Source organism: Bombus pascuorum, chromosome 1 (genome assembly GCF_905332965.1).
Source record: "Bombus pascuorum chromosome 1, iyBomPasc1.1, whole genome shotgun sequence".
NCBI lineage: Eukaryota > Metazoa > Arthropoda > Insecta > Hymenoptera > Apidae > Bombus > Bombus pascuorum.
The window spans coordinates 17,564,389-17,589,743 of record NC_083488.1 but is presented as its reverse complement, the minus strand read 5'-3'; the positions used below and the strand labels follow the sequence as shown (position 1 = coordinate 17,589,743).

The 25,355-nt window shown below is 33.3% G+C and overlaps 3 protein-coding genes across 3 annotated transcripts; all 3 read left to right on the top strand.

Moving 5' to 3' along the window:
- Positions 1-2,358: 2,358 nt before the first annotated feature.
- LOC132907053 (farnesol dehydrogenase-like) lies at positions 2,359-7,121 on the top strand. Its single transcript, XM_060959801.1, has 5 exons — positions 2,359-2,680; positions 3,634-3,760; positions 5,644-5,776; positions 6,050-6,184; positions 6,698-7,121. Exons 1-5 carry the CDS (start codon positions 2,383-2,385, stop codon positions 6,755-6,757), a joined length of 753 nt encoding a protein of 250 aa, XP_060815784.1. The 5' UTR covers positions 2,359-2,382; the 3' UTR covers positions 6,758-7,121.
- Positions 7,122-10,685: 3,564 nt separating this feature from the next.
- LOC132907045 (farnesol dehydrogenase-like) lies at positions 10,686-15,829 on the top strand. Its single transcript, XM_060959791.1, has 5 exons — positions 10,686-11,018; positions 13,283-13,409; positions 14,352-14,484; positions 14,758-14,892; positions 15,406-15,829. Exons 1-5 carry the CDS (start codon positions 10,721-10,723, stop codon positions 15,463-15,465), a joined length of 753 nt encoding a protein of 250 aa, XP_060815774.1. The 5' UTR covers positions 10,686-10,720; the 3' UTR covers positions 15,466-15,829.
- A 4,339-nt stretch (positions 15,830-20,168) lies between these two features.
- On the top strand, positions 20,169-24,609 carry LOC132907040 (farnesol dehydrogenase-like). Its single transcript, XM_060959777.1, has 5 exons — positions 20,169-20,554; positions 20,842-20,968; positions 21,787-21,919; positions 22,444-22,584; positions 23,981-24,609. Exons 1-5 carry the CDS (start codon positions 20,257-20,259, stop codon positions 24,041-24,043), a joined length of 762 nt encoding a protein of 253 aa, XP_060815760.1. The 5' UTR covers positions 20,169-20,256; the 3' UTR covers positions 24,044-24,609.
- The last annotated feature ends 746 nt before the right edge of the window (positions 24,610-25,355 follow it).

Below are 25,355 nucleotides of genomic sequence, written 5' to 3'. Positions count from 1 at the left end.
CCACACACCTTTCATTATGTTTTTATCTACCGTTTGGATTTTAATTGCATACTGTTTTTGTTGCTAACTTTTCCTTTCTTTTCTTGTTTTTTCATTGAGTATATCAGTTGTGTGTTAGCTGTGCCCAGTAGTTTTGGACTTTGCTACACATGCAGTTTGTCATGAAGTAATAGAATTTATAAACGTTTGCAACTTGTGATATTCTTAGATACACTTTTTTGTATTGACGTCCGGCTGTTTACGGAATCGTCCAAAGATCGCCGATCAGCGACGACCATGACTCCTGAAACTGTTTGCGAACGACGACGATCATATGCACGTGTTAAAATACTATCGTGTAATTACTTGTGTTATATTTACTTTGGAAATAATACTTATCTTTTTGTCGAGATTTTAATCTATCATAAATATGTAGTAATTGAAAATTTAGTGTCTGTATAATCTAGTATTCTCTATTCATTTCCTGTTCAATGCATATCCTTTTCAGTTCGCGCACGCATTCTATCCTGATTTTCTTATGATCTTCGGAGTTTTGCGAAATTCCATAACTAATTTTAATAATGTCATGTATCTTTCTTTACGATTCCCTGTAGTGTGAATTTTGGCGCGGTGAAATGAATGTTTTGCGCTGGCAAAACAATTTGACAACAAGCCTTATGAAAGTTCCCCGATTTCCCGTTAGGGTCATTGTCCAATCCCCCTAACAGCTCCACGTTCTCGTATCAAGATCGATTGCTCCATTTCTCCTAGTGATACGCTGATTTCGGATCGAGTTTTTTCGCCAACTTCGGCTTCTTGATGTTTGCGCCAAGGGCGTCTGCACGTGACTTCATTCTAGAAGCACCCTGACCTCGCCTCAAATTCATCCTCGCAAACAGTAATCCAGAATTTGATATATATGACCTTTGGAGCACATTACTAAAATAATTGCAACCGTATTTCATAAAATACCATATCACGGTACTCACAGCCTTGACATGTAACATATTTATGACTACAAATAAGAGCAGAAGTGAAAGCTGAATCAATTCAATTAGAAATTTACGATTAGAATTGCTGGATTGCACCGACAGTCACCGAATACCTTGTACATGTAACATTTCTGACCAATCAATTTTATCTTATCATATTTCTATCCGTTTACTTTTGCATTTCGCAATTGTTACGCTTAGCAATGACTTTCAAATGTCAATAGTGAATATAACAAGATAAGGATGAGTCACTTGACTAAAATGCACTTTATATTGCGACCTTAATTAAAAACTATAGCAGAATCACATGTATGACACATTATTCAAGATTTTAAGTAAATCTACAAGTACAAAGTAATAACAACTTGTACTCTTTATTTTATTCGATTAAAATAAATAAGGAGCACGTTTGTGACACTAAAACTGCCAAAGCGATCGAAATATCCAGCTCATAATGATTCATCGCTATTTTATAGCTATGGTGCTCTATAAGTATTATTAGTCTCTTTTTGTAACATAACTCAGTTGTTATAAGCAAAAACATGTAACAATCACTTGTGTAGAATAAGTTTACGGGAATTTATGGAAGAGTGCTATTTTTTGTATTGCATTCTATTTTCTATTTGTTGTCAATATAAATATAAATCAGGTAACAATGAACATAAGGAATACCATAAATGGAGTTATAAAACTAGCCTTTCATTTCGACAAAAGTTCGTTCCTGAACATCGATAATTGACTAGACTTTGTACTTAGCAAATGCAGCCGCAGTAGATACCTTTTTTTTTTCGTGGAGGAAATCTTCATAGGTGCTCCGCGCCCTCCGAGGGGAGGGCGCCGGGTAGTGCCGGATTCGTACCGGCTAAAACCTCCACGGTGATCATCCCGACGTTTGGTAGAGGTGCCACGGGTTCTCTTACGAATTACTACCGGGGGGGGGTGTAGATATTAGTACGTGTCTTTGTAGTGGATTGCTCTGATGATTTACACCAATTAATCATGACTACTAAACTTGTAGGAGGAGGAGGGCGACTGATTGTGTGGAGCTATAGTTATAGCTATGATTTATGTATCTAATGTCTCTAATAAAAAAAATGTAATCGACACCTTCCTCGGGATTTACATATACGCATCATCTGTATCTCTATAATTTGCAACTGAAACATCATCTGTATTTTGTACGTTCTGTTTCGGGATATTTAACTAGTTGCATTTGATGTACGAGCCCTGCTAATTGAAGGTCATTACATACACATTTGTATGTAATGCAATGTATTATGTAAGTACTTACTTGGAACGCCATATCGTGAGAGAACACCGATTGGTAGAAATCAAGGCCAGTGCGTACAATTCTTCATATAAAGTAACGCCGTGCCTGTCTGCGCAGTTACTTTGTGGTTTGCTAATAAGAATGATGAATCGTTGGACCGGTAAAGTAGCACTTGTGAGCGGTTCGAGCGGAGGTATCGGTCTCGCGATATCGAAAGCTCTGGCTAGCCATGGCATTAAAGTAGTTGGTTTAGCAAGAAGAATAGACAAGCTTCAGGATGCTACAGCAGAAATTGGAAAGGATAAATTTTTCCCGATCGAGTGCGATGTAACGAACGAAGAAGATATTCTTAAGGTTTTCAAATGGATCGACGAAAAGTTTGGTCGCCTTGATATTCTAGTGAATAATGCTGGAGTTCTTGGCGCCACACCTATTCTCGGTAAAAATATTTGTTCATATCGATATATTGTATTTTACGAATATGCTACGATTTGTATTTTCCTTTTTTTGTATTCTTCTTTCTTTTTAAGTATTGCCAGTAATCATAGGTTATATTATTATGCTACAGGTGTAAAATGGTTACAATAATCTAGATTCGTTTATCTACTATCTGTAGTAGGAAAGCTTTTGTTGGACAAATACTGTTGGTGTGAAAGTTAGTGTCCCAGATTTCCTCAGTATTAGCTGAGAAGTCGGTTGTGTGGAAAATTTCAAGAAAATTTCAATTTCGTTATCAGTATAATCGCTCGAATGATTACAATCATTCCTCTGAATTATCGTAGTTGATTGAATTAATCTTGATGTCATTGGTTTAGTGTTGACGGCGTACAATAGTACGAGGAAGGAGTATTTAAATACATTCGCATTTAAACATAAGCATCACAACTTTTGTTTTGTTAGACCAGAAATTCAAACATACAAATAAAACAAATAGGAACGTTTTATTTTGCAAGATATGTGATTTTCAGTTGTTAAAATCTCTAAGTGGTATTTATTCTGACAAACGTGACAAACCGTTATTTATTAATTATCACTGGTATATTACTGACGCTTAGCACTTATGCTGTGTGAAAAATGTTCGATATTTTCGACTGATCTTTTCAAGTAAAATTCAGATTTTGTTTCCAGATGTTTGCTTTCTACAATATCTACTATTTCAAAATAATAATGCTTTTCTAGTCATTATTTTTAAATGTGAATTTTTCAAATGTCAAATATTACACAATTAATACAGTTTTACTCGGGAAATTGAAGTTATTTTATCTAAATGTTGATTCTTACATGTCCCAACTGTTATATTCAATTACACTTACTAATAATAGCCTGGATATATAATAATACTCATAGATATGTTTCTGTTTGTATCAGCTAATCGTAAATATTCTGTTACAGACTCAAAAACCGAAGAATATCGCAAGGTCATTGATACCAACTTGATAGCACCAGCAATTCTAGCACGAGAAGCCATAAAATCTATGAAAAAGTGCAACGCGTGCGGCCATGTAATTAATATTTCCAGGTAACTTTATGTGTTTCATAAGAATATATTTCCTCCGTATTTTATAGATGGTAGTGGTAGTTAAATATATCTCTGGAAAATGCCGATGAATTTATCCGTACCCTTTGTCCTCTCAAATCTTAATTGTTTTTCTTTTAATCTAAATGAGCAGTTTTTATTTTTTATTCACAAACGAAGAAAACAAAAGCAAAACATATAACTTTTATGTCGAATGCTACAAAATAAACTCGATTCGAGCGAATACAATTGTTTGCCTAATATATTTACAATATAATATTTATATGCACATCTTACATATTTATTGAATTACATATTATTCCTGAAATAATTAAATAATATAAAGACTATCGTTTTTCAAATGGTATTTGTTTCATTCTAGAGTAAACTTCAGTTGAATTCATGAAACACTTCGCCTAACATATCATTAGAATTATTAAAACTGTTACAAATAGATATGTCATTCACAAAGGAACCGACAAAAAGTTTATCTTTAATAACGAATAAGGCCAGATTTAATAAATAATGTTTGTACTTCATATACAGGGTGCGCCGTTAGAATTCGGACAGAATTCAATTTGTAGTTCCCACCATATTAGAATTCAGATGTTTGTGCTGATTGACTCTGAAGTTAGTTAAATATGTCAATAAGTCTTCTATAACCTCAAAATGACAGAACTCGTTAAGCAAAACCCGGAATACGATAGAAGAGCGGCGATTATAGAAAGTCTTCGCGCCGGGAGAACGCCGGTCGAAATTATAAAATTCGGAGGAACGACCGTTGGCTGGCCCACAATCTCGAAGATGTTCCTGTTGTGGGCAAAACCAAATTTCCAGCAAGTGTTCACGTTTTGAGCGTTGTCTCAAGTGAGGGCGACGTCATGCCTCCGCACTTCTTCCAAAAAGGCGAAAGAATCACAAAGGAGGTTTATTTGGAGGTCCTGAAGACAGTAATAAAGCCGTGGATGGAAATTACGGCTTCTGGAAGGCCGTATTTATTTCAACAAGATGGCGCACCTGCTCACACAAGTCATCTTGTTCAAAATTGGCTCTCTGACAATGTGGACATGTTTTGGTCGAAAGATTTCTGGCCTCCTAACAGTCCCGACCTAAACCCATTGGACTATTACGTGTGGGGCGTTATCGAGAGACAAACTAATAAATGCAGGCACCCCAACGTCAACTCCCTACGAGCTGCTATCGAGTCAGAATTCGCGACAATTAAACGCGACCAGTTGAAGTCAGCGTGCTCGCGCTTTAGAGCAAGAATAGAGCAGGTCATAGAGGCAGAGGGTGGTTACATAGAATAAAAGTTCTCAGCAAGGACCCTTTAAATGAGATATAACAACATTTTCATGTGTTTTTGTGTATTGACTTAAATAAACAACTTTCTGCACAAAACTTCTTTTGTCCGGATTCTAACGGCGCACCCTGTAGATATACTAGACATAGGTAGATATAGATTGAATAAAATTACATTTATCGAGTAAATCCGGTGATATCTTGCGCTTCAATGCATTGTATCTCTCTATGTTTATGTCCCATAGTCCTCTCCATCGATATCAGCACAACGTCCAAATTGCACCAAAACATATAAAAACAAATGAAATATCTATTACATTTGCGTCTGTAACGCGATGAAACATTACGCAAATTCCTTTCGTTTAATGAGGGTCGGTATTTTATTTTTCTACAAAGTCATTGGGATCCGAATGCAGTTTTATCGTATTTTGCACGTATGAACGAAGAAATTAAAGAAGTTTAATTAAAATCCATAATGAGGGAGCATTCCTGTAAATCGAACCATACTGTTTATAAATTGTTCTAATATTGCATACACAGGTTGATTAAATTATTACATTTTTTAATATGAAGCATATTTATAGCATTGCCGGATTACATCTTGAAGCTATAGCCTTACCGATTGGCATGTACGGTCCTAGTAAATACGGTCTAAGAGCTCTGGGAATAGAACTCCGCCATGAAATAAACGCGGCCAAACTGAACGTCAAAATCACGGTAACAGCTCGTTATTTACATATGTATAGTATATTATTTAATGTCATCTTTAGTCCATACGTACAGATAAGAAAATGATAATTTTCGAAGGTGGGAACATTGAAAACACATGGCATTAATAGATAGCGTTATTATTTCAATACTTAAAATTGGCTCAACAAAATTGTCTATGATTTCCCATGTATTATCGTAATTCTGAATAATCAGATATAACCATGAATACCCTATAAGAACAAATAATACTCACATGGCTTTATCTTTATATTCTAATAGAACATCAGCCCCGGAGCTGTGATGACGGATATGATACAAGGTGTACGGAATTTCGTCAGCAATAATTTTATATTAAAAGTTGAAGACATTGCCGAAGCAGTGATCTTCGCGTTAGGAACACCGGAAACGGTCGAGGTATGTATAGATAAAATACCTATCCACAAGAACATACACACTGTAACGTCTCTTAGCAAAATCATCGTCACACATTTTAACCCACATCTTTGATTGCCTTTATAGCAACTTCGTTCCCACGTTCCCGCATTATAGAAGAAACACAAGAAATATTATTTACTCCGTCGTGATATGAATTCATATAATTCGTACAACAACTATAGAGCTAAATAACCTTTTTTATACAGTTGATTATTGAATTATCTTCTTTCTTATTTTATTCTTTTTTTATTTATTTGTGTTCCTTTATTTTACCTACTTGATATTTTCTTTTATTTCTTTCTAGACATACAATTTTTATATTTCTTTCTATGATATGTGAAAGTAACCATTCTATTATTATAGGATGATAGATGATTATAGGATGATAGAATTCTTCTTTTTTCAATTAAGAACATATGTCAATATTATGTGAACGTTATTATTTTTACTAATAATGATTAACTTCAATAGTCATAGAAATATTGTTTGCAGATTCCGGAAATCACGGTAATACCACACGGCACGGGATTTATTTTCCCACAGAGGGATTGACTCACAGTTAGTCATCACTTAGATGCTGTAACATGCCGATTTTAATGAACTTCACGCCGGATCACATCTTTGCATCAATGTACAATGGCGACAAAATTAGTGTGTTACTCCTACCTTGCAAGTATCAGAGTAGTTGAAGACATATCTTGTTAGATATTCGATTAACCTTTTGTATTTACATTATTACTACTATTAAGTTCTTACCATTTATACAAAGGAATGTAAGAACCGATAATTTCATCAGAACGATTGTGAATCTTAACGCAATATGGTACAATCAAGATGTATGTATGAATGTTTTATGGAGTAGAACCTTGGGCACTATGTTAGATCCATTATCCTATTTAATAAAGAAATGGATTAGGAAACGGAGCTTTATATTTTTCCCTTTAAATAGAAAAAAGTACCTCTTTGTGCGTAAGTGCGTACAATAGACTTAACCTACACATATTTATCACATAATTAAAACTGTTGCTTATACATCTTACGCTGTTCTTAGCTTGGCATAGTTTTCTACAGATTAATTTCTGAAAACAAATATCAGGTGCCAGTTCTTATCGCGTCGAAGTGGCTACATACGAGACCTTTCCTGAGTCCTAATCCAATCCACTTCCCACTATATTTTTACTTGCCATCTGAATTGTACATAAATGCTGTTACTGTTAAGAATGCGCGTCTGTTGTACTTTTTGTTCTTTTTCCCTTTTTTGCATGTATTTGTTGAGTGTTATCTGTACTCAGTAGTCTTAGGTACTTATACCTTATAGTCCGTAATGAAGTAATGAAATAATTAATGGCTACTTATAACAATAAATTAATATTCACATCAAAGCATCAAAGAAGAGGAATTCACATTTGTTTAATGTTTGAAATTCGCGACATTCTTATATAGACTTTCTCCTACAGGCGCGCAGCTGGTCGTGGGATCGTCCGAAAATCGCCTATCAGTGACGACCTTGACTCCTGAAACTGTTCGCGAAAGACGACGATCAAATGCGCATGTAAAAATACTGTTGTGCAAATACTTGCTTGTGCTATATTTAGTTCACACATAATACTTATTTTTTTCGTCGAGATTTTAATCTATCATAAATATGTAGTAATTGATTGTCAGTAAAATTTAGTGTCTGTATAATCTAGTATTCTCTATTCATTTCCTGTTCAATGCATATCCTTTTCAGTTCACGCACGCATTCTATCCTGATTTTCTTATGATCTTCGGAGTTTTGCGAAATTCCATAACTAATTTTAATAATGTCATGTATCTTTCTTTACGATTCCCTGTAGTGTGAATTTTGGCGCGGTGAAATGAATGTTTTGCGCTGGCAAAACAATTTGACAACAAGCCTTATGAAAGTTCCCCGATTTCCCGTTAGGGTCATTGTCCAATCCCCCTAACAGCTCCACGTTCTCGTATCAAGATCGATTGCTCCATTTCTCCTAGTGATACGCTGATTTCGGATCGAGTTTTTTCGCCAACTTCGGCTTCTTGATGTTTGCGCCAAGGGCGTCTGCACGTGACTTCATTCTAGAAGCACCCTGACCTCGCCTCAAATTCATCCTCGCAAACAGTAATCCAGAATTTGATATATATGACCTTTGGAGCACATTACTAAAATAATTGCAACCGTATTTCATAAAATACCATATCACGGTACTCACAGCCTTGACATGTAACATATTTATGACTACAAATAAGAGCAGAAGTGAAAGCTGAATCAATTCAATTAGAAATTTACGATTAGAATTGCTGGATTGCACCGACAGTCACCGAATACCTTGTACATGTAACATTTCTGACCAATCAATTTTATCTTATCATATTTCTATCCGTTTACTTTTGCATTTCGCAATTGTTACGCTTAGCAATGACTTTCAAATGTCAATAGTGAATATAACAAGATAAGGATGAGTCACTTGACTAAAATGCACTTTATATTGCGACCTTAATTAAAAACTATAGCAGAATCACATGTATGACACATTATTCAAGATTTTAAGTAAATCTACAAGTACAAAGTAATAACAACTTGTACTCTTTATTTTATTCGATTAAAATAAATAAGGAGCACGTTTGTGACACTAAAACTGCCAAAGCGATCGAAATATCCAGCTCATAATGATTCATCGCTATTTTATAGCTATGGTGCTCTATAAGTATTATTAGTCTCTTTTTGTAACATGACTCAGTTGTTATGAGCAGAATAGGTTTTCGAGATCTTATGGAATAGAGAGCTATTTTTGTATTCTATTTTTTATTTGCTGTCAATATAAATATAAATCACGTAACAATGAATATGTGATGGCATTCGACAACAAATACCACCGGACGCCGAGAAGTACTTTCGGACGACGGCAGCGCAGTGGTTAGCTCCTTAGGTTACAAACGTTCGGCCTCCAGGTTCAAATTCCGGAGATCGGAGTCCGATATTTTTTCCAGAATACAAAAATAATAAGAAAAGCAGCACTACCACAGCATCGACATCTACACTCGTGTAGTACTATCACAACAAAAGTCCACCTTAAATATAAAGAATACCATAAATAGAGTTCTAAAACTAGCTTTTCATTTCAACAAAAGTTCGTTCCTGAACATCGATGATTGATTAGAATTTGTACTTAGCAAATGCAGCCGCTGTAGGTACCTAGTACGTGTCTTTGTAGTAGATTGCTATGATTATTTACACCAATTAATTATGACTACTAAACTCGTTGTGGGAGGAGGTGGACTGACTGTATGGAGCTACAGTTATAGCTATGATTTATATATCCAATGTTTCTAATAAATAAAATTGTTATCCTCCTCGGAATATACATGATCGAATTATCTGTCTCTCTATAATTTACTACTGAATAATCTTTCTGCATTTTGTATGTTATGTTTTGCGATATTTAATTAATTGCATTTAATGTACGAGGCCTGCTGATTGAAGGTCATTACAAACACGTTTCTATTGTGTTACGTCGGCCGACTCTCTAGCTGGACCGGGCCTCACATCGCGGGCAGGATGGCAGCCCGATGTCCGTACATCTTTATTGCATACCCTTAAGACTCTCAAGGACCGACCATAAATCTCAGAAAAATCTAGCTAAAGTCTTTCAGATCAAACAAAGATCCTTTTACGAAATCGTTTTCTAAGGTTTATGGTTTCTTTCGGGAAAACACGTGAAAGTTAGTTTTGCACACATGCGATGCTTCCTAGTATCAACTCTCTATCGAGGGCGGCTAAGACCCTTCCTAGTCCATCGACAGTCTTATTAGCCAATAGAAACAATGTCTAATACCCTCACTTTCCCGGCCAAAAACTGTCATCAATAAATCCAATGATCCCGTGCGTTAGACACACTCTTCTTTAGCTCTCCTTCGACACAGCATCGTCACTTTCAAGTCAGTTCGTTTTCATCGTCCGAGCAATCAACAAGTCGAGCAACGACTCTACCCTTAAATCAGTCCGTTTGTAAGACATAACTGCATACTTCGAGAGTTCCGCCGAAGAAAGTCGCTTAGTTAATTCGTTGAGAAATATCGTAAAGTCGGTTGAAGTTCTCTGTAACACATTTATTGTATTCATCGCCAAATATTTGTGACGCTCATATTATTGTAAGATTTAATATACCTAGTAAGATTAAATATACCTAGTATCTTAACCTGCTAATACAGTGTTAGATTCATTGAACCACCCCTGTTATCTTAATCGAAACAAGGGGAACGACTATTTCGCGGCGTCGATTAACCGAATCGTAGCGAGAATTTACACCTCTCGCTGACGCGTTTTCCTCGCGACCGCGTCTCTCCGCGAATGGTCGTAACATATAGAATGTAATGTATTATGTAAGTACTTACTTGGAACGACATGTCATGAGAGAACACTGATTGGTAGAAATCAAGGCCAGTGCGTGCCAGCCGTCATATAAAGTAACGCAGTGTTTTCAAGTGCAGTTACGTAGCAGTGTGCCAACAAGAATGATGAATCGTTGGTCCGGTAAAGTAGCACTTGTGAGCGGTTCGAGCGGAGGAATCGGTCTCGCGATATCGAAAGCTCTGGCTAGCCATGGCATTAAAGTAGTTGGTTTAGCAAGAAGAATAGACAAGCTTCAGGATGCTACAGCAGAAATTGGAAAGGATAAATTTTTCCCGATGAAATGCGATGTAACGAACGAAGAAGATATTCTTAAGGTGTTCAAATGGATCGACGAGAAGTTTGGTCGCTTTGACATTCTAGTGAATAATGCTGGACTTGCTTGTGACAAACCTATCATCGGTAAAATGTTTATTCATATCGATATATGGTGTTTTACAAATGTGCTTTCATTTCCATTTTCTTTTTTTCTGTATTCTTCTTTCTTTTTAAGTATTGTCAGCAATTATGGGTTATATTATTGTGTTACAGATGTAAAATGGTTACAATAATTTAGATTCGTTTATCTACTATCTGTAGTAGGAAAGTTTCCTTGGACAAATAGTGTTGATGTGGAGTTAGTTGTTTTCTTTTTTTTTTTTAGTTTATTTTGTTTTTTTTACAATTTGTCCTGAAGGACATTTGGTAAAGTGTTATATCTTATTGGTAAAAAAAAAAAAATAAAATAATAAATATAGCATGTGGGTGGCTACCCCCAGCGGGGTGCCATCTTCGTGTTTGCTAGGTTACATCTTTTATGAGGTCTATTGGGTGTTTTCTTTTTAGTCTTCTTGCGATGTTTGTTATGTTGTTCGAATCCGCTGCCAGCTGGTTCGGGTGTGTTTCTATCCTTTCTCTGTATCTTTTGCGAGTCTGGTAATCTCCTCCTTGACCGTTGGTATTCCGTATGTCCTCGTTTCTAACGTACCATGGGACGTTTACTATCGTCCTAAGGATTTTGGCTTGCATTGTTTCGATTTTGGTTATATGGTTCATTGCTGCTGTTCCCCATAGTGGAATTCCGTAGGTCCAGATTGGTTTTATGATTATTTGTATATTTTTAGTTTGTTTTCTGTGCTTAGTTTGGATTTTCGGTTTGTTAACCAGTGCATTTGTCTCCTTGCTGTCTGTATTTTGTCTATCATTGATTTGATATGCTGTTTCCATGTGAAGTATGTATCTATGTGAAGTCCAAGGTACTTGACTTGCCTTGTCTGTGTTATTTGCGTGCCGTTCAGGAAGATGTTTGGTGTTCTGTTTTCGTAGTGTGAATGTGATGTGGTTGCATTTGTCAGGGTTAGCTTTAATTTGTTTGTCTTGTAGCTACTTTTCTATTTTTGTGATGTGTTTTTGTAGTATTGTGGCTGCTGTTACAGGGTTAATGTGCCTGACTAGTACGGCTGTGTCGTCCGCGAATGTCAATATTTTGCTATTGGTAGTTGTTGGTATGTTGGCCGTGTATAGTGTGTATAATATAGGTCCTAGGACGCTTCCTTGCGGAACCCCTGCTTTGATGTCTTTGACTTCGGAGTATGCAGCCTTGATTTTTATTGTGAAGGTTCTGTTGCTCATATATGATTTTGTTAATTGGTATATTTGTTCCGGGAATTGTTTCTTGATTGTTTGTAGTAGGCTTTCGTGGTTTATTTTGTTGAATGCTTTCTCTGTGTCCATAAATAGGGCTGTAGAATATTGTTTGTTTTCTATTGTGTGTATTATTTCATTGACAATGTGGAGTTAGTGTCTCAGATTTCTTCAGTATTAGCTGAGAAGTCGGTTGTGTGGAAAATTTCAAGAAAATTTCAATTTCGTTAAAAGTATAACCGTTCGAGTGATTACAAACATTTCTCTGAATTATTGTACTTGATTAATTTAATTTTGATGTCATCGGTTTACTGTTGAAGGCGTACCATAGTACGAGGAAGGAGTATTTACATACATTTGCATTAAAACATAAGCATTACAACATTTGCTTGTTAGAGCAGAAATTCAACCATACAAATAAACAAATGGGAACCTTTGATGTGACAAGATATGTGATTTTGATTTATTATTTTGACATATTGTTTTGAGTATTTATTTTGAATATTTATTTTGTCATATTGTTAGTTATAAATTATCACTGATATTTTACTGATAATTTACTAGCAGTTGCTTTGCAATTTCGAAACTTAGGTTTATATTAATCAGGTTTTGATCAAGACTTTCTTCTTTCAAATTAGCAAAAGTCACCAGATAAAAACATTGGTACATGTATTTAGGATATATCTGTACAGTTTTTACGAAAATGAAATCTGATAAAAAGAATTGTGCTCGATATTTTCGACTGATGTTTTCAAATATAATTCATATTTTGTTCCCAGTTGTGTGATTCCCTACAGTATCTATTATTTTAGAATAATGATGCTGTTCTAGTTATTATTTTTAAATGTGAATGTTATAAATGTCAAATATTACACAAATAATACAGTTTTACTCGCGAAATTGAAGTTATTTTATCTAACGTTGATTCTTACATGTTCCAATTGTAATATTTAATTACTCTTACTAATGATATCTTGGATATATAATAATACTCATAGATACGTTTCTGTTTATATCAACTAATCGTAAATATTCTGTTACAGACTCAAAAACCGAAGAATATCGCAAGGTCATTGATACTAACTTGATAGCTCCAGCAATTTTTGCACGAGAAGCAGTAAAATCTATGAAAAAATGCAACGCTTGCGGCCATATAATTAATATCTCCAGGTAATTCTATGTATTACATAAGAACATATTTCCTCCGTAATTTATTGATGACAGCGTCGGTTAAATATATCTGTGGAAAATGCCGATGAATCTATTGTTCCGTTTGTCCTCTCAAATCTTAATTGTTTTTTTTTAAACTAAAGAAGCAGTTTTCATCTTTTATTTGCAAACGGAGAAAACAAAAGCAAAACGTGTAACTTTTATATCGAATACTACAAAATAAGACTATCGTTTTTCAAATGGTATTTGTTTCATTCTAGAGTAAACTTGAGTTGAATTCATGAAACACTTCTCGTAACATATTATTAGAATTATTAAAAAAGTTATAACAGACATATCAGGCACCAAGTAAACGGAAAGAAGTTTCTCTTCAATACAATATAAGGCCGGGAATAAAGAATATTTGCATTTCGCCCAAATGTATTAAGTTGTACCACAAGCTTCATTCGTTTTATGAGGAAATAATATTATTATCATGTGTTGTTCATATGTTCCGATGGAACAGAATGGATCATACATAATTCGATAAAATAATATAAAATAAGAAATGTTGTGCATCTATTATTTCTTTATAAAATGAAACAATCTTTGGGACAATCTAATAGATTGCTTTACCAAATTAAGATTTCGTATGTAGAATAAATTCAGTAATATGTCAATGTCACTGTATATCCCTATATTTTTATATTCCATAATCTCCCCAATTAGTAGAATTTTTATTGATATATGCAGGATATCCGAAATATATAAAAAAACATGAAAACAAACAAAATGTCTGTGCTTATTTTCTCATAGTTTGTTCGTTAGAACAAAGAACTTAAAAAAGGTTCATTAAAATCCCTGATTTCGTGGAAATTAAACTATACTATTTTCCATTATATTCATTTTTCACAGACAGCTTGATTAAATTATTACATTTTTTAATATGAAGCATATTTATAGTATTGCCGGATTACATCTTGAAGCTATAGCCTTACCGATTGGCATGTACGGTCCTAGTAAATACGGTCTAAGAGCTCTGGGAATAGAACTCCGCCATGAAATAAACGCGGCCAAACTGAACGTCAAAATCACGGTAACAGCTCGTTATTTACATATGTATAGTATATTATTTAATGTCATCTTTAGTCCATACGTACAGATAAGAAAATGATAATTTTCGAAGGTGGGAACATTGAAAACACATGGCATTAATAGATAGCGTTATTATTTCAATACTTAAAATTGGCTCAACAAAATTGTCTATGATTTCCCATGTATTATCGTAATTCTGAATAATCAGATATAACCATGAATACCCTATAAGAACAAATAATACTCACATGGCTTTATCTTTATATTCTAATAGAACATCAGCCCCGGAGCTGTGATGACGGATATGATACAAGGTGTACGGAATTTCGTCAGCAATAATTTTATATTAAAAGTTGAAGACATTGCCGAAGCAGTGATCTTCGCGTTAGGAACACCGGAAACGGTCGAGGTATGTATAGATAAAATACCTATCCACAAGAACATACACACTGTAACGTCTCTTAGCAAAATCATCGTCACACATTTTAACCCACATCTTTGATTGCCTTTATAGCAACTTCGTTCCCACGTTCCCGCATTATAGAAGAAACACAAGAAATATTATTTACTCCGTCGTGATATGAATTCATATAATTCGTACAACAACTATAGAGCTAAATAACCTTTTTTATACAGTTGATTATTGAATTATCTTCTTTCTTATTTTATTCTTTTTTTATTTATTTGTGTTCCTTTATTTTACCTACTTGATATTTTCTTTTATTTCTTTCTAGACATACAATTTTTATATTTCTTTCTATGATATGTGAAAGTAACCATTCTATTATTATAGGATGATAGATGATTATAGGATGATAGAATTCTTCTTTTTTCAATTAAGAACATATGTCAATATTATGTGAACGTTATTATTTTTACTAATAATGATTAACTTCAATAGTCATAGAAATATTGTTTGCAGATTCCGGAAATCACGGTAATACCACACGGCACGGGATTTATTTTCCCACAGAGGGATTGACTCACAGTTAGTCATCACTTAGATGCTGTAACATGCCGATTTTAATGAACTTCACGCCGGATCACATCTTTGCATCAATGTACAATGGCGACAAAATTAGTGTGTTACTCCTACCTTGCAAGTATCAGAGTAGTTGAAGACATATCTTGTTAGATATTCGATTAACCTTTTGTATTTACATTATTACTACTATTAAGTTCTTACCATTTATACAAAGGAATGTAAGAACCGATAATTTCATCAGAACGATTGTGAATCTTAACGCAATATGGTACAATCAAGATGTATGTATGAATGTTTTATGGAGTAGAACCTTGGGCACTATGTTAGATCCATTATCCTATTTAATAAAGAAATGGATTAGGAAACGGAGCTTTATATTTTTCCCTTTAAATAGAAAAAAGTACCTCTTTGTGCGTAAGTGCGTACAATAGACTTAGCCTACACATATTTATCACATAATTAAAACTGTTGCTTATACATCTTACGCTGTTCTTAGCTTGGCATAGTTTTCTACAGATTAATTTCTGAAAACAAATATCAGGTGCCAGTTCTTATCGCGTCGAAGTGGCTACATACGAGACCTTTCCTGAGTCCTAATCCAATCCACTTCCCACTATATTTTTACTTGCCATCTGAATTGTACATAAATGCTGTTACTGTTAAGAATGCGCGTCTGTTGTACTTTTTGTTCTTTTTCCCTTTTTTGCATGTATCTGTTGAGTGTTATCTGTACTCAGTAGTCTTAGGTACTTATACCTTATAGTCCGTAATGAAGTAATGAAATAATTAATGACTACTTATAACAATAAATTAATATTCACATCAAAGCATCAAAGAAGAGGAATTCACATTTGTTTAATGTTTGAAATTCGCGACATTCTTATATAGACTTTCTCCTACTGGCGCGCAGCTGGTCATGGGATCGTCCGAAAATCGCCTATCAGTGACGACCTTGACTCCTGAAACTGTTCGCGAAAGACGACGATCAAATGCGCGTGTAAAAATACTGTTGTGCAAATACTTGCTTGTGCTATATTTAGTTCACACATAATACTTATTTTTTCCGTCAAGATTTTAATCTATCATAAATATGTAGTAATTGATTGTCAGTAAAATTTAGTGTCTGTATAATCTAGTATTCTCTATTCATTTCCTGTTCAATGCATATCCTTTTCAGTTCGCGCACGCATTCTATCCTGACTTTCTTATGATCTTCGGAGTTTTGCGAAATTCCATAACTAATTGTAATAATGTCATGTATCTTTCTTTACGATTCCCTGTAGTGTGAATTTTGGCGCGGTGAAATGAATGTTTTGTACGAGCAAAACAATTTTGATATTAAATTCTTTGATTAAATATCATAGTTACCAATTATCATTTATAAATTTTTATGATAATTCCATATTGCATGCGTACCTAGAATATACATAATTATATTTACACCCTGATTTCAGATCGAGTTTGTTTGTTAACTTAGAACTCACCTCATTGGGCTTCTTTGTGTTGCGCTAGAGGCGCCCGCATGTGACTTTCTAGCGTCGCCGTGACTTCGCATCAGATTTATCCTCGCAGACAATAATCCTAACCTTGTCATAGGATCCCTGACTTTGCATCTGCTGATACAAATACGAGCAAAAGTGGAAGTTGAATAAATTCAATATTTTAATCTAATCGTAAATTCAAATTTACGATTAGAATTGCTGGATTGTACTGTCAGTTATTGAATATCTTGTGCATGTCATATCTCTAGCAAATGAATCTTACCTTATCAAATTTCTATTTGTTTTTTTGTTTCACTTGGGAGTGACTTTCAAATATGAAAAGTAAATGCTACGAGATAAGCCTCAATTACTCGATTAAAATACACGTTATCATGTTTTGAATAAACAGAGAATGAAGTATCTCAGTAAGCGTTACTTGAGAACTTCTGGTATCTACGTTTAAAATATGATAGAAGTTAATGCAAACAATTCAATGTATACATGCATGTATTTTTCTCTCATTACAGAACCAAATCCAGTGCTTTTAAATATGACCATTATTTAACGATCTCTATGAAGCGAGTGAAATCCTGTTACATATTTGCAAAAGATCGAGTAGTAAACTTTTTCTCTAACTATATGAAATTTTTTAGGGTATTACTAGTCTTACATGTTATAGGGAACAAGGAGAAACATAAAGACATTGTAATTATCTTCAAGAGCTTTGACATATTTTGTATAAATCACTATTGGCGATATTTTTTTAAAATTACTGTTTTAGGAGGACTGTCATTAATGTCAGATTAGTTATATATATATATATATATATATATATATATATATATATATATATATAACTAATATATATATAACTAATATATATCTATATATATATATAGATAAAAATAATCATCAGAATAAAACAACACAAGTACATATTAATCGTATTTATACCACATTTTATATAATGTCCAAAACGAATAATATCTAACAGCTTACATAAGCATAATTATTATCTACGTCAAGCTAAATGTCGCTCTAGAAGTTAATGTGATAAATATATAAAATATAATTTTCAATCGTAACGCATGCAGTGAACATGCGTTGCAACGCGTTTAATATATGTATATTTTTTATACTGATAATTATTCTCTGGTTTTTGCTATGTTTTCTATTTCTACTAAGTGCATAGATGAAAGTGAATGAAATAAATTAACGAAGAGTAGCCATTCAGCATGATTTGAAGTTTCATGAAATTTCAAATCAATCCAACTATGCAGTGTAATTTTCGTAACTAGTTGAAATATAATTCTGTTCCAACTGAAATTGGGATAAATCGTAGAAGAAAAATAAGATTTAATTAATCATTCTTGTCGGGTGTGATGTACCACCTACAATATATGTAGATATCTTCGTTTCAAGGCAATAATCACGTAACTGCAAATTTGCAACTTCTAAAATAAACAAGTTCCCTGTCTTAGACATATCTAATATTTTCAGTATAACAGTTTCATAATTTTAATTATGTTTTTATGGAAATATTCGTTGTTGGGCATTTAAAACTGAATAGCGTTTTATGGCCGTGATGAGTAAAAAACGATAAGCAGCAAAAGATGTTTGGGGGTCATAAAATAAATTAAAGTTATAGATCGTGGCATCGTTAAGCGAATACATTCGTCGCTTAGCTGTTATACGGCTTATTCCTTATATACAATAAATCCACAGACGTGACTTAATCAATGATATAGGTTTGAATTATTTTTTGCTGCTCAGCCGTGCTCGATTTGCCGCTCTACCGCTTACTGCCTATCGGATGTCCTATCGCTTATCGTTCTTTTGTATAATTAAGGCCTTAAGCTAGAGTTATAAGTCCGAATTATGTATGAAACATACAGTATGGCTACTGTAGTAAAGTATAAAGTATAAAGTATAAAGTAATCTCGGTCAAACTCTTTAAATAAAAAAAAAAAGTATTCGCTGTTGGCTATCGCATTTTGTAAGAATAACGATAAGAGTCTTAGTTACACAGACGTACTTAAGAGTAACTAGAGAAGGCAAAAAATATTGTTTGTCTTAATATTATATAACATATACATTGATACCTAATTACAAGCTTTACTAAATGAAATTGTTTTCTTTCGAATCCTGAAAAATTGCTTCGTATTTGCGTCATTGCAGCACTGGAACGGCGACATGTCTACTAGTAAAATTGATAAAGCTAATCAAGTAGTATTACTGAAATTGCGTATATCTAAGTAATCGACAGAATTTGTATGTAACAACAGAAGCGATTTGTAATATTAGCCAAAGTGTGTTTTTACATCTCGAAACTTTTCAAAAATACATACAAATCTGCGGTCTCATCATTCACAAAGTAACAAAGTGGTAATTCTACAATATTTAACCTTCTTATCTTATCTGTCCTTCGTTGGTAGTTCCACTTGAATGTTATGTCATTAATTGAAGAATTGCCACATTGGAAAATATTGCGATTTTAATTGAATACTATGACGGAGTTATATCTATTATCCATCCATTATCCAAGATTTCAAGTAAATCTTTTATTATACAGTAACAACAACATGTACCTGTCATTCTCCTCGGTTAAAACATACAAGAAACGTGCTCGCAGCAGGAAAAATTTTAAAAGAAATCGTAATGACAACTCATCATGGGTCATCAACATTTTATGAGTATAGTACATGTAATAGCTATGTTAAACACGAGTCAGCTATTTAAAGCAAATACATGTAACGATCACTTGGCTAGAATAGCTTTTCGAGATAATATAGAATAGAGAGCTAACTTTTGTATTGTTACTTTTTTGCGACAATGTTTGTTCCTAAACATTGGTAATTGACTAGGAATTACACTCATTAACTCTAGTCGCTATAGGTATTTATTACGTATCTTTACGTAATGTAATTCGAATGTTTGCACTGACTAATTCAACTCTGGAGAAGGGGTGGGGGGAACGGACGTATAGCTATAGTTATAACTATAATTCCTGTATCGAATATACTTCATAAAAAAAAATATAATCGCGATCGTTACCAGAATCGTAACTTCGACTTCTCTATAACTTTCCGTATTTTTCGTATTACACCTTTATGTATTTTTCACTTTGTGTTTTGAGATATTTAACTCGTTGCATTGAAACTGAGCACTCTGTAGATTGCATATTAAGTAGTTGTTGCTGCGAGACGTCTCAAGTGGCCGCGATTGGTAGGGGTAAGAGCCCGAAATCTCTTTTTAAACTACAACGGAACACTTCCACGCGTAGTGACTTTGTAGCACCGCAATACGAATGATGAATCGCTGGATTGGAAAGGTAGCAATTGTGACTGGCTCGAGCGGAGGAATCGGTCTCGCTATATCGAAGGCTCTGACTAGCCATGGCATTAAAGTAGTTGGTTTAGCAAGAAGAATAGACAAGCTTCACGAAGCTGCCAGAGAAATTGGAAAGGATAAGTTTTTCCCGATCGAGTGCGATGTAACGAACGAAGAAGATATTCTTAAGGTGTTCAAATGGATCGACGAAAAGTTTGGTCGCCTTGATATTCTAGTGAATAATGCTGGAGTTTTTAGTTCCACACCTATTATCGGTAAAAATATTTATTCATATCGATATATGGTGTTTTACGAATATAGTCATCAGATGGTATAAACCACAGCAAGAAAGAACTCTAAAAAGAATACGAAATTTAATAGTTCAGAAAACTTGGAAGAATAAAAATAATTAAAATATATGTATATAATACGTGTAATATGTAAAAAATCTCAACATTTTACACACAATTAGTTCGGATAATCGAAGTTCTACTGTAATTTAGATAGATAATAATATGTATATTTGTATTTGTAAGATCTAATTATAAACGTTCTGTTTTAGACTCAAAAACTGAAGAATATCGTAAACTCATTGATACTAACTTGATAGCTCCAGCAATTTTTGCACGAGAAGCAGTAAAATCTATGAAAAAACACAATGCTAAGGGTCATATAATTAATATCTCTAGGTAATTATAATAACTTATACTTATCCCCTCAGTAATTTACAAAATCACTGTTTTGTTTGAAAAAATATATTACTTTATGTCGCTTTTTATCCTCTGCAATCTTATTTTTTTTTTTTAATCTAAATATATAGTTTCAGTTTTCATAATAAAATTATTCACAGAAAGACACATAACTCATATCGAACACTACAAGACAAACTCTATTCGTGGGAATAACGTTTTTGTTTAATATATTCTTATACGTATATTGTACATATTTGCTTAATTACAACTACTGAAATCGTTTAATAATGTAAAGTATCGTTTGTCAGAAAGTATTTGTTTCATTTTAGAATAAATTTGAATTAAATTCATGAAACATTTCTCCTACCATATTATTAGAATTATTAAAAAAGTTATAATTCATTTTTAATACAATGTATGGCCGAAATAAATAAAGAATATTTGCATATCTCAAAGATATAGATTGATTTATCGAATTATGATTTTATTTATCGAATAATTTCAGTAATATGTCAATGTCACTCTGTATCTCTATATTTTTATATTCTATTGTCTCCGCAATAGATATAACCTTTATCGATATATACATAACATCCAAAATACATAAAAAATCATAAAAACAAATGAAACGTCTATCACATTTGCTTACTTTCTCGTAGTTTGTACGTTAGGACGAAGAACTTAAAAACGTTTCATTGAAATCCATGATGGGGGTACTTTTCTCCAAATTAAACCATACTGTTTTCAATTATACTAATTTCGCACAGATAGCTTGATTAAAGTGTTACATTTTTAAATATAATTCATATTTATAGCATAGCCGGATTATGTCTTGAATCTATATCCATACCGATCGGCATGTACGGTCCTAGTAAATATGGCTTAAGAGCTCTAGGGACAGAACTCCGTCACGAAATAGTCGCAGCTAAGCTGAATATCAAAATCACGGTAAGAGTTCATTATTGACATATATGTATTATATTACATATGCTGTTGTTGGTCGATAGGTAAAGATCGAAGAATTAAATCCTGCAAAGATGTAGGACTATTTAATGCTACTAATATTTTATGATTACGCTTCATGACATCTAAAATTAATACAACCAATGAAAATAAACGTTCACTAATTAACAGGACAACTTATTAAATTTTTCTAATAATGTTAATTTGGTTGTACAACACAGTTACCTTTTTAAGAATGCTTACTTCTTTTCAAATTGCTCAAAATTAAATCAACTGGTTTCCTGATGATATCTTCTTTAAATTACCGTCTTTACAATAAATCTGAAGTGCAATCAAATTGCTTGATATATAGCGTTGTCATTCTTATAATTAAAATTGGCTTAACGGAATTGTCTATGATTTCTTTTGTATTAACATAATTCTCAATAATAAAATGTAATCATGTGTTTAATATACGCATATACAATATAATATAATTCCCACATTGTTTTATTTTTACATTTCAATAGAATATTAGCCCTGGAGCTGTGATAACGGATATGATAAAAAGTATTCGTAATATAACACACATCCCTGATGATTATGGCTTAAAAGATGCGGACATCGCTGAAGCAGTGATCTACGTGCTGGGAACGCCGGAAAAGGTAGAGGTATGTACAGATGAAATGGCTATCCACAAAACCATACACACTGTAACATTTCTTAGCAAGATTATCGTCACATATTTTAACCCATAGCTTTAATGTCCTTTATATTAGTCTCCTTTCCACGGTCCCTCATTTGTACTTGTTTTATTTCGTTTTTAATTTAAGATATCTGTTTCGTACAGATATCCTTCGCATTTCATTGTATACGAAGTTTTATATACCAAGTCAGAATTTCTTCTTACGGTCATCTTATATCTTACATTTATGTTTTTATATTTTTATTCATTTATATTTTTAAGCATTTATGTCTTTATACATTTTTGTTTTTATGTTTGTGTGTTTATATCATTATACGTTTATATTTATAAGAAATTCTGATTCTCCTAGCACTAATAACTTTATGAAGATATTGAGGAATACACTTATTCTGTTGCAGTCGTCTGTAACGGTCAGCGAGTTAGGAATTTTCCCTTCTTTAATTTTCTACTCTAGTATGTATTGGTCAAATCATAGCGCTTCATGAAGATTTTATTGCTTGTTATAATCGCTGAATAAGACATTGCGGAATTAGCATACAGATTCTTCGACGCAAAGTCGAAAATACTTGGACAATTAATCCACGTGTCTTATTTTTGCCAACATCGCTCGTGTAAAGGTTTTACAAAGAGCTTCTTCTCGGCTACGTTTAATAGGCATTAACGATCATTCACTCAAGTGGCACTAGCAATTCTGTCAAGTAGTATCGTAGTTCATATTGGGCAGATATTCCCAGTTCATTTTGGGATGACACGCACAGTTCATTTTTGGTTCGCTATTCATTCTGGGGACATTGACAGTGCACTCAGTGTCCATTAACAGTTTAGTCACCAGTTCTTTGAGACTTACGTCGAGACATTTTCACATTAAACCTGTTCAGTTTGTGTACAGTCCACCTTATATAAACTTCGTCGGCCTTTCACTTAATGATAAATAATTTCTTTATCATCCTTCTATTTTACTGTCAAATAATCTTTGTCAGTCAATCCTTCCTGTGATAAATAATTTTAGCTGCCACATATTTTCGAGCTCAGGGTCACGAACATTTTGTGATCCTTTCGAGTTTGGGTACTCGAACAATAACTGTATAGAGAAATATTATTAATTCTGTCGTTATATAAATTCATATAATTCACATAACAACTGTAGAGTTAGATAACGCTTTTTATATAGTTGTTTATTTTAACACTTTCCCCATTTTATTTTTTTTATATTTATTTATGTTTCTTCACTTTAGTTACTTTATATTTCCTTTTATTCCTTTTTTTATATCTGCATGTTAGATATATTTGGATATTGAGCGAACGTCATTAATTATACTGTTAATGGCTAACTTTAGTATTCATAAAAATAATGTTTGCAGATTGCAGAAATTACGATAACACCACATGGCACGGCAACTTCAGGTACTCCACAGCATAACTGACTCACAGAGTGTCATCGCTTAGATGTCGCAACCTGCCGATTTTAATAAACCTCACATCTGATCACACCATTACATCATTGTTCGATGGCAATAAAATCTGTGTTACTTCTATCTTGCAAGTATCGGGGTAAATCAAGGGATATCTCGTTAGTTTCGATATCGTCTTAATGTTCCTTATTTATAGTACGTCATAAAGAAACGTAAGAACGTTGTTTGACTTCATCAGAAGGATTCTTTCGGTCCAATGCAACATAGAAAATCGGGATGTATTCTTTAAGAAATAAAACTTTGGATATTTCATGAAATTAATTACTTTATTTAATAAATGAGAAGTACTAGAAAAAGAGCTTTTTATTTTACATTAAACGATATATTGAATAATATATATGAAATAATATATGGAAGCTAATGTTTAGTCCAATATTTTGTAAAAATATTTAGGTAAATTTTTTCAACTTAATTCCTAGTATACACCGTTGTTCAACGGTTATTTCTTGAAAATGTAAATCTTATATCTTCTTGTAGGTCTGCTATAGTTTTTAATATAAGATTATGCTAAAATATTACTTCAATTCATTTATTATTTCAATATATATTTCGCTGATCGCATTAAGTGATGTGCCAAAATCTGGTGCATAGATGTCGTGTGTGAGAATCGTGGTGGTCGTGAGGTCTATGTAGGATAGGTGGGTACTCTTACCTATCTCATAGATAGGCACACGATCCTTTGGATCATCTACAGCATGGGAAGTTACTCTTATTATTACTTTGTCACTATGCTTTGTTGTATTTTATTTTATTTATTTTATTCGTGGTATTTGTTTTATTTGTAATAAGCTTAGTATTTATTTTTCTTGGCTGATATATATGTCATTCCATCGTGATATTGAGCATTGGATAAATCGTGGATTTCGATTAATATTTCGAAAAAACAGTAATAAGTAATTAAGATGATATATATGTGACAAGATAAGTGCTCTATAATGTTAATGTGTAAAGATTGATGATTCATCATTAGTTTGCAATATTTACGAACTTCTGTAAAAACTTATATCTTTCCGATTTAATTAGAAAACTAGCACTTGTTGAAAAAGTTGTTTGATATAATAATTATTATAAAGAGTACTATTCTTTAGATATTTAATATATTTCTACATACTATGTGCACTTTGTGTGTTTTTGCACCTCTAAACATTTCACAAATGCATACAAACCTGCGGTCCATTCATCACCAATAAAATAACAAAATGGATGTTCTATTTAATTTCCCTATCTTATCTACTTTTCGCTAATAATTCGGCTTGAATGTTAT